At 53.0% G+C, this 9,739-nt stretch overlaps 1 protein-coding gene across 7 annotated transcripts in view; it reads left to right on the top strand.

Moving 5' to 3' along the window:
• The window catches only part of OGDH (oxoglutarate dehydrogenase), a 34,520-nt gene that overhangs the window by 8,670 nt on the left and 16,111 nt on the right, over nucleotides 1–9,739 (top strand). For 2 of the 7 annotated variants that reach the window (XM_037371581.1, XM_037371579.1), the window contains exons 3-4: nucleotides 1,576–1,764; nucleotides 6,377–6,479. In XM_037371581.1, the coding sequence (XP_037227478.1) occupies nucleotides 1,576–1,764; nucleotides 6,377–6,479 (292 nt within the window). Of the gene's footprint in view, nucleotides 1–1,575; nucleotides 1,765–6,156; nucleotides 6,278–6,376; nucleotides 6,480–9,739 lie in introns of those variants that run through there. The other 5 variants (XM_037371582.1, XM_037371580.1, XM_037371583.1 and 2 more) reach the window with 4 other exon arrangements.

The raw sequence follows: 9,739 nt of genomic DNA, 5'->3' as shown, positions 1-9,739 counted from the left end.
TGGTTTGTGGGTTGTTTTTTTTTCTTCCTTTGGGGAAGCTGTTGTTTATCAGTTATTGTGCCAAATTGTTCCACGTTTTATTTATGCTCCTCCAGCGTGACCCGTTTCTAAATTTACTCACCTTGCACAGCCGTGTCATGGGGCGTCTGGGTAGGTCCAGGCTGTAAATAGCTTCCTGGGGCATGTGATGGGTGCTGCAGCTGGAGGAGCTCCAGCAAAAGGGGAGAGCGGGTGTTCCTTTGGCGAAGATCAGGTTCTCAGTCCCCTCCACCCTGCTACCAGGGTGCAAAGCTGCTTTTTTTGCCCCAAAGCACCACTAGAGCTGCTCTCGCGGCTCTTTTTGACTTGGTTGAAATGTGCTGGGGTTGGCTGGGCAGCACTGTGCCTGGCGCTGCGTTGCTGAGGTTGGGTTGGGTGCTCCCCGCAGGCACAAGGTTTGAGGGTGCGCAGGGAACTAACTGAGTGCTGGGCTCTTGCTCCCAGTCAGTGGAGAGACCCTCGGGCTGAAACCAGCGCACAGATCTGACGGGCTTTGCTGTAGCTGGCACCTCGGTACGTGTGGGCACGCAGATGCGGCTCCACCTTGGCCCTGTCCTTTGCTGTCGGTCAGTAGCGTGTAGGAAGCAGGCAGGGGTGACAGTGTGATGGAGGCCCTGGCCTGGACCTTGCTGTGCTGGTCTCTCCCCTGCCCCAGGTCCGTTGCTGCCTCTCCAAGTAGATGGATTGCCTTGAGTTTGGCCTGGGACATTTGTGAGCTCTTCAGGCAGGGCTGGGTAAATCCCACAAAGTTACATCAAGTCTGTTGAGGGCTTTTTAGGGAGTTTTTGCTTTGTTGTCTTAACACCTGGAAATACACATCTGCAGAGGGGAACAGCAGCAGAGGTGATGCCTGCCTCGCTAAGGGCACAGGAGAGCTGGCATGGGAGTATCCACATAGTGCTGGCATTGGCATTGCTGAAAGGGTGGGGGGAAAGTTGAAGAGGGGACAGAAAAAGAAAAAAGCCATTGCTGGCTGAGGGCTGTACAGCACCGCTTGTGCGGGGACTTGGGTCTCAAGCCATTTAGACAAAGGCAAAGAGGAAGAGGTACATTTGACTACAAGGCAAAAATTTTTTTTCAGAAAATATCGGGGGTATTCAGAGGGCAGTCTCCTGCCCTGTAGAAAAGGGAAGAAGAGCCTGAAGACCAGGCTGGGGCTCGTTGCTCACAGTAGTGATTTTGAGAGCCAAGCTAGGGGTGTCACCCATGTCCTGTCCTGAGCTGTGCTGCTCAGGGGCCTGGGGCGGGGGCTCTGGGGACAGTCTCATCCTAAAAGAAACAATCCAGATGGATGAGAAGTAAGATAATGATGTAACTGGAATAGTGGGAGAGCTTTAGGGCTCTCCTGTCCCAGGCAGGTGGGTGTCTTTGGCAGCAGCTATATGGTGCTGGGGCAAGGGGGAGGAGGCAGCTCTGCCCCCCAGGAATTGTGCTCCCTGCTTTGGCAATACTGCTGAGACCCCAGTAACCTTGAGTGAGGATGTGTTTGAGTCACAGGTAATGACCCTCTTGCCTCTCTTCTTTCCCTTTTCCTAGTCATGGGACATCTTCTTTCGCAACGCCAATGCTGGAGCTGCTCCAGGCACTGCTTACCAAAGCCCCCCTCCACTGAGTACCAGCCTTTCCGTGCTGTCCCAAGCGCAGTTCCTGGGTCAAGCACAGCCCAACGTAGATAAACTGGTGGAGGACCATCTCGCAGTGCAATCTCTCATCAGAGCTTATCAGGTAAAGAGACTGACTTTGCGCGGAGGAGGAGCATGTCCTCTGTAGAGGGGCGTGCAGTGGCTGCAGTGGGCTGGGGTTAGTGTGGCTGATGCATGTGTTTTGCATGAAGAGCATGCAGGATGCGTGCTGCGCTGCCTGGTTTTTAATAGGAGCTGCTGATCTGTTGGGGCAGAAGCTCAGCTGTTGCTTTGCTGAACAATAGGAAGATTAAAGCTATTGTCACCCAAACAGAGCCATTACAGTGGCAGGGAGGGGGTGGTCCTCTCCTCACAGGGTGATTTGCTGGCCTCCGGAATGATGCCTCTGTGCTGTGGGCTCCTGCCATGCTCAACAGTGGCGCGGGACACACATCCTGCTTGCCCCATGTTGCTGCGAGAACTTCTGAGGTCCTAAGATAAAAGTTCAGAAAATGTTTCCTTGTGATTTGTGGCATGGAAGAGGGCTGTGGTGCCACTGGGCCTTTCAGGAGAAACAAGTTTTGAGCAGGAAGGAAACACCCTCTGGCTAGGGGATGGCCAGCCAATTTTAACTAAAGAGAACACCTGTCAAATACATTTGGTTGCACCCTGGTTTGTCAAGCGTGGGGGCTCTAATTTGGGCTGCCGTGTGAAGTTTTAACAAACCCAGATGCTGTGGAGGTGTGACCGTGGTCTTCTCACCCATTCCGGTGAAAAAGCACCCGCTGCAGGTTGTGTTCCTGCTCAGGTACAGGGAAAATTCAACAGTCTGCTGCTGAACAACAGCATGAATTCAACAAATTGCTGCAGTTAAGGCAAAAACCGCAGCACTGCACAAGTCCAAAGGCCTGCCCAGCCTTGGCCTTGCTCTCTGGCTTGAAGAAGGTGCCCCTGCCCTGCCCGCCTTCACAGCTGAGGTGCCGACACCAATGCTGGGGCACTGCCATGCTTTTCTGTAAGAAGGGGAAGCTGGGACCTGTTTGTGAGGACCTGCTTCTTTCCTCGTGGCTGATTTCATGGGAGGTGACCGCCCTGCCGCTCTCCAGTCTGGGCGGATCCTGGTGAGCTGTTTCTAAAGGCCGTGCAGCTCTCGCTGCTGGAACAAGCGGGCAGATACCGAGTTCAAACTGGTGTGGTTGGAGGCAGCAGCTCCAAGTCAGCGGTTTGAACAAAAGATCTGTAACCTCTTCTGCATTCCCATCACTTCTTCAGTCTCCAAATGACACCACTGGGAGGTGGTCGCTCTTGGATGTGTTTTTCTAAGCTGTCTGCAGTGAGAAGTTCACCTCCCTTCCTACCCCGGTGTCACCAAAGGGCTGTGGCTGCAGTGGGGTGTCCAGGCGGGGAAGTTCAGTGCAGTGTATGGAGGTACAGAAGAGTGGGAAGGCAGGAGGAAGTCCTGCCTGTGTGGGTAAACTGCTTAAACCACCAGGCAATTAATTTCTTAATTGGATCGAGCTGGATTGTCCCTGTAATCATAGGTGAGCGGTGACCGACCCACTGCAGCGTCAGCAGTGGCTTCTTAATTGTAGCTGTGGTTGCATGTCCAAGTCATTGTTTCTTGTAGAATGGTGTGTGTTGGAAGGGACCTTAAAGATCATCTAGTTCCAACCCCACTACCGTGGGCAGGGACCCCTCCCACCAGCCCAGGCTGCCCCCAGCCCCGTCCAGCCTGGCCCTGGGCACTGCCAGTGATGGGGCACCCACAGCTGCTCTGGGCAGCCCATGCCAGTGCCTCACCGCCCTCACAGTAAAGAATTTCTTCCTAATACCTAAGCTAAATCTGCCCTCTTTCAGTTTAAAACCATTACCCCTCATCCTATCACTATACTCCCTGATGAAGTACCGCTCCACATCTTTGCTGAAGCCCCCTTTAGGCACTGGAAGCTGCTTTAAAGTCTCCCTGGAGCCTTCTCTTCTCTAGGCCAAGCAATCCCAACTCTCCCAGGCTGTCCTTTTAAGAGGTGCTCCAGCCCCCTGATCATCTTCATGGCCTCCTCTGGACTCATTCCAACAGGGCCGTGTCCTTCTGGTGTTGGGGGTCCCCGAGCTGGAGGCAGCACTGCAGAATGGAGTCTGCGGTCTCCCCAGAATGGAGCAGAGGGGAGAGTCACTGCCCTCAACCTGCTGGTCGCACTTCTTTGGCCACAGCCCAGGACATGCTTGGCTTTCTGGGCTGTGAGCACATGTTGCTGGCTTGCAGTCAGTTTTTCATCCACCAGTACCCCTAAGTCCTCTCCACAGGGCTCAATCCAGTTGTCCCCCAGCCTGTATCTGACTGGGATTGCTCCAACCCAGGTGCAGAACCTTGCACTTGGCCTTGTTGAACTTCATGAGGTTTACACAGACCCACCTTTCTAGCCCGTCCAGGTCCCTCTGGATGGTATCCCTTCCCTCTTAAATATCCACACACACACACACACACACATATATATGTTTATATATTTATATATAATATATATAAATATTAACATCCTTAAACATCTCTTGGCTCTTGTTCACTCCTTTGTCTCCAAGGGCACTTTCCCAAGGGATCCATGCACTAGCACCCTAATTAGCCAAAAGAAGTTTGCCTGTCTGAAGTTTAGGGTCCTGACTCCACTTGTTACCCGTCCTTTACCCCTCAAGACTGAGAATTCCATCAGGATGTGGTTGTGGCCACCCAGGCTGCCTCCAATCCTGACTTCTCCCATAAGTTCTCCTGCATTAGGGAGCAACAGGTCCAGCAGTGCCTCTCCTCTGGTCGGGCTCTCCATCGTCTCTACTAGGAAGTTGTCCTCAACGTGCTCCAGTAGTTTCCCGGGCTGCTTGCAGTCTGCTGCGCCTCTTTTCTAGCAGATATCTGGGTGGTTGAAGTCCCCGGTCACGATCAGAGCCTACGAGCGTGATGCTTCCTGCAGAGATCTGCTGTGGTCTTTTTTTTTTGCATTGGGCTTCTTGTTTCGGCTTGTGTTGCATGTGGAGAATAACGAGCAGCATGGCTCCTATGGGGGAAGAGGCCATCTCCTTGCTCCCACACCCATTTGAGCTTTTGCTGTGTACCTGCAAACTGCTGAGTTGACCTCAAAGCTACCGGTCACCCTCAGATCAAAGCTGTTTGCTGGACAAAGTGTCCTCCTGGTCCCGGTGAGAGCATCCTGGCTATGGGGATCAGGCTGGTGAGCTTGCGTCCTGCCAGCTGCTAAGTGATGGGCTAGCCCCAGCGCTTTGTTGCCAGATGGACAAGCAAATAGTTCCCAGACAAAGCTGGTCCAGAAGAAGAGCTTTCCACACAACCACCGGTGTGCAGGGGCACGCTGTCATCAGGCCCTGCAGAGAGCATGTGGGGTTCGGGGCTTTCTTAGTTTGCTGTGACGTCTATGGCTGATTCCAGGCTCTGGCTGGTGAAGCCACAAAAATTCTTTCCTGAAGTACCCTTGAGATACTCAGAATAGGAATGCTTTTCTGGTAAATAAGGTCAGTTCAGCATGTCTGATTTGTACAAGGGGTTTAGTAATCCCCATGGATGCAAGTGCTTTTTCTAATGACCGGGAGGATCATTGTCACAGTGCAAAGAGGGCACCGCACCCTGCACCATGGCAGCAGTGTTTCCTGCCCCACTCCCAGCGTAGCTGAGCCTGAAGCTTCAAGAAAGAGCAGGAGCTGTCAAGAAATAAAACTGTGGATTGCCCATGTGTGGTGCTGGCCACTGAGGTGAATTCAGTTTGCCCAGCAAGATGTGCTGGGGTCTGTCTGTGGGCACCTTCTCCTGTGAGGGCGAGAAGCAGAACTCCTCTCATTGTTCTCTGGCTTCTGATGTGGATTCAAACCCAGTGTGGTGACTCCTGACCTGACTGGCGCCACTGGGAGCCACCAGGGCTCTTGGTGCCAAAGCTCTTTGGTGTTTCTGCACCTGCCTCTTCCCAGAAGAGGGCTCCCAGTCCTGCTGTAGGCTCCTCTCTCCAAAATGCTGACCTTTAGTAGCACCGACAGGCAGATGTTCCTCAGACACGTTCCTCTGCCTTTTCGGGAGCTACTGCTGGTGGTGATGCTTGTTTTCTCTGCCGTGTTGGCAGAATCTGCCAAAATCTGGAAGATTGCCTCTTCGTTTCTGTGATGCTTAGGAAGAAACCATTGGTGTGGAGTTACTGCACCTGTAGAGAGCAGGTGCTGGGGTTGGACACTGGGAAAGCGGTGGGGGACCCTCAGACCTCAGTTCTGGAAGGTCTCTGCTGTGGAGGAGATCGCTGTCCCTCTGCCTGCCCCGCTGAAGTCTGGCTTCAGGCGGAGGAGAGCGGTCGCAGCAGCTGGAGACACTCACACCTACTTGCTGTAGCTGAAAGTAGAAATCGGGGTGGCTCTGCAGAAAATGTAAAGAGGGAGATTGCATGCTTTTTTTTTTTTAAGGAACGTCTTTTCAATTAACTTAATGACTAATCTGTGTTGTTGCTTCCAGGTCAGGGGTCATCACATTGCAAAGCTTGATCCTCTCGGCATTAGTTGTGTAAATTTTGATGATGCGCCAGTAACTGTTTCTCCAAACGTCGGTGAGAATTACTCTGCAAATTAATTATAATGTAATTTAACTTTTTTACCCCTCCCCTCTTTTGTTTTTCTCCCTTTCCCCTCTCCCTCTTGGTACCTGTTCTCCTTTCCGTTCCTGGCCCATTTCATAGATTCGAGGGCATCATGTAGCACAACTCGACCCACTGGGCATCTTGGATGCAGATCTGGACTCCTCCCTTCCAGCTGATCTTATCACATCCACAGACAAACTGGGTGAGGGCTTTGAGAGCAGTTAGTGCTGCATTGCTTGAGCTCCTCTCTCTTTCACAGCTTTGTACGTAGATCGCTTCACCCGTAAGGGGGGAAAGGTCTTAAGTTTCCTTAGTAATGATCACTCTAAATTTAGAGCCGGCGGGGCGCCGAATTAATGATGTCACTGAACTCACTCATCCAGGGGTGGAAGCAATTGCATCTTCTGGAAATGTGAAGCAGAGAGGTTTTGTGTTGGTAAGAGCTGGAGGTCTGTTCCCTCAGCTCCTCTTGCTGCTCTTGGGGGCCCCGGGAGCTGGGGGGAATGGGCTAGCTTTGTCTCTGCAGGGCTGAGAAGTGCCTCTTGGTGTGCCCCTGCAACGATGCTCGGCCCTCCTTTGCTCCCAGCTTGCCACAGCATTTGTAAATCCCTTAATTGCCCCCTTTTTCCAAGACTGAGCTATGAGTCCCTGCCAGTGATCATAACAAGGAAGCTTTGGGATGCATTCCCGTCCAAGTAGAGAAGTGGAAATCCCAATGCCTTCGAGCGAAAGATGCATGAGTGTTGCACAGAAGTGTGTGTGGCGCCTAGGACTTGAAATCCTAGTCTGAAAGTGCTTAAACTCAGCACCTGTCAACATGCTTTAGATTTGATCTCTATAGTATGCTGCCATTCTTCTAGCTAGAATGAGGTTGTGGCGCTGAGCTCTTTCACCTTGCTGGTGCTTTCCAAGGGTCATTACCCTGGCACTGTGAGTGCTCGAGAGGCATGCTTCTAACTTAGAGCAGCAGTGATGATTACTAACCTCGCACAACTGAAACAGCCGATCAGAGCGTACGGTGCATGTAAATGATCTTGATTCCTTGTTCAGCTGCCAGCACAGGGACACCCACCCTGGACCTGCTGGACCCTCATGTAGGATTATGTGTACTGGGAGTTGTAGGGAAGGATTAGGTTTTTTAGTTGTCCCAGCTCGCTGGATGATGGGGAAGCTGCTTCATCCTGAGGTCTGGACTTCTGACATGCTTGTCTGGAGGACCAAGCCCTGGCTGTGCCTCAGGAGCTGGCTGGCTCTGGGTTGGAGCAAGCCCTGTGCCTGGGGAGATGTTGCTGGGAAGAGGCGGTGAGATGATGGCCATGGACCCAGGCGCAGGAGAGGACATGTGCTCGTAGTTGGTGCTGCGCGGGGAGCAGGGAGACTTTTTTGAGGTGACTTGGAAGCCAGTCCCAGTGGCCAGGGAGAAGGCGGCGTGAGGGGAACCTTTTTTAGCTCGGAGATTTTGGCCAGTGCTCCAGTGCTGTGGGCACTACGATCCTTCTGAATCACAGCAACAGAGAGCCCTGAAGCCCTGTGCCTGTTGGATGTGTTTCCCTTTTGAGAGGAAAGCAGGGTCTGCATGAAACCCAGAGCCGGACGGCTGCAAGTGGTAGCAGTGACTGCTCTCCCTTAGGAGAAAAGGGAGCTGGGTGTGGGGAGCAGTTACCATGCTGATCAGTAAGTCATAGACTCACAGGGTGCTCTGGGGTGGAAGGGACTTTCAGAGTCCCTCCTAGTCCAACCCCTCTGCCATGAGCAGGGACGTTTTCACTAGATCAGGTCGCTCAAAGGCCCGTCCAAGCTGGCCTTGAACTCTGCCAGGGATGGGGCACCCACAACTTCTCCGGGCAACCTGTGCCAGCATCTCACCAGCCTCACCGTAAACACTCCTCCTTTATTTATGTCCAATCTAAACCGGCCCTCTTTCGGCTTCAAAGCCTCGCCCCTTGTCCTGTCACTACAGGCCCCCGTGAAGTCTCTCCACATCTTTCTCATAAGCCCCGTTACACACCACAAGGCCGCGGTGAGGTGTTTGTGGAGCCTTCTCCAGGCTGAACACCTCCAACTCACTCAGCCTTTCGGCACAGGAGAGGTGTTCCAGCCCTGCGATCATTTCCATGGCCGCCTCTGGACCTGCTCCAGCAGGTCCTTGTCTGTCTTGTGCTGGGGACCCCAGAGCTGGATGCAGAGCACCATGTGGAGTCTCAAGAGAGGGGAGTAGAGAGGAAGAATCCCTTCCCCGTACCTGTTGGCCACGCTTCTTTGGATGCAGCCCAGGATGTGTTTGGCTTTATGGGCTGCAAGGGCACGCTGCTGTCTCATGTCCGATTTGTCACCCACCAGCATCTCCAGGTGCTTCTCTGCAGGACTGCTCTCCGTCCATCCACCCATCCATCTGTCCGTCCGTCCATCTGTCCGTTCCCCAGTCTGTGCTGGGGCTGGAGATTGCCCTGATCCTTGCACTTGGCCCTGTTGAACTGCATAAACTTCACATGGGCCCACTCCTCCAGCCTGCCGAGGTCCCTCTGGATGGCATCCCTTCCCTCAAGTCTTATGGACTGTACCACTCAGCTTGGTGTCACCTGCAGCCGGGCAGAGGGCGCTGTCAATCCCATTGTCCACGCTAATTAAGACATTAAACCGTATTGGTCCCAGTATGGACCCTTGAGGGACACTGCTCCTTGCTTGTTTCCACTTTGTGACATTGAAGTCACAGGGCTGCTTCAATGGCAAATGTCAGTTCAGAGGGCTTTTCTTCTGCTTTGACGCCGTGGTTCCTCTGAAGCAAGGTGTGCTCCAGCAGCATCCTTGCTGCAGAGGAAGAAGAGCCCAAAGTGACCCAAGAGCAGGTCCTCTCTTGGAGCCCCAACTGCAGAGCTGGGCTGACAGCATCGTCAGCTGTAACAGAATCCAGGTACAGCGATACAAGCTCCATTTTTCCTGTTCCTCCTGGGTGAGCGGTCATGAGCCCAGCAGCGTGACCCAGTTGGGCTCCCCGCGGTGGAAGGAGTTCAGGCATGGCTGGTCTGTAGGCATCAGCTGGAAGAGAATCTCGGCCTGCGACCTCCGTGTCTGAGCCAAGTGTTGTTTAATTTTGGTTCCTTTGTGGCTTTCATACCAAAGCGTCTGTCATTGCAGTTCCTGGTGTTGGTTGAATTACCAGGAATCCGTGAATTCGTTGGAAATAATGAGTCCTGGAAACAAGCTATGCTGCTATCAGCCACTAGCTCATGCTGGGGGTGTGTCTCGTGGTAGGACTCAAACGGCTGGCTATGTCCAGCCAAAGGAGGCTTTATTATCTTGCTGTAAGTATTATTTATACTGAATACTTTCCTCTGGTCTTCTTATCCTGGAAAGCCTCATCTGGTCAGTCTTAGAATACAACTTGGCAAATGTAGCTTGCAAACTGTGCTTAGCGTGAGGGGAAGAGAGCAGCGCTGGTGCGGAGCGTGGGCAGAGCTCCGG

This window comes from Falco rusticolus, chromosome 20, assembly GCF_015220075.1.
Source record: "Falco rusticolus isolate bFalRus1 chromosome 20, bFalRus1.pri, whole genome shotgun sequence".
Lineage (NCBI taxonomy): Eukaryota > Metazoa > Chordata > Aves > Falconiformes > Falconidae > Falco > Falco rusticolus.
The sequence above is the reverse complement of the archived record's forward strand: the minus strand, read 5'-3'. Positions and strand labels throughout refer to the sequence as shown.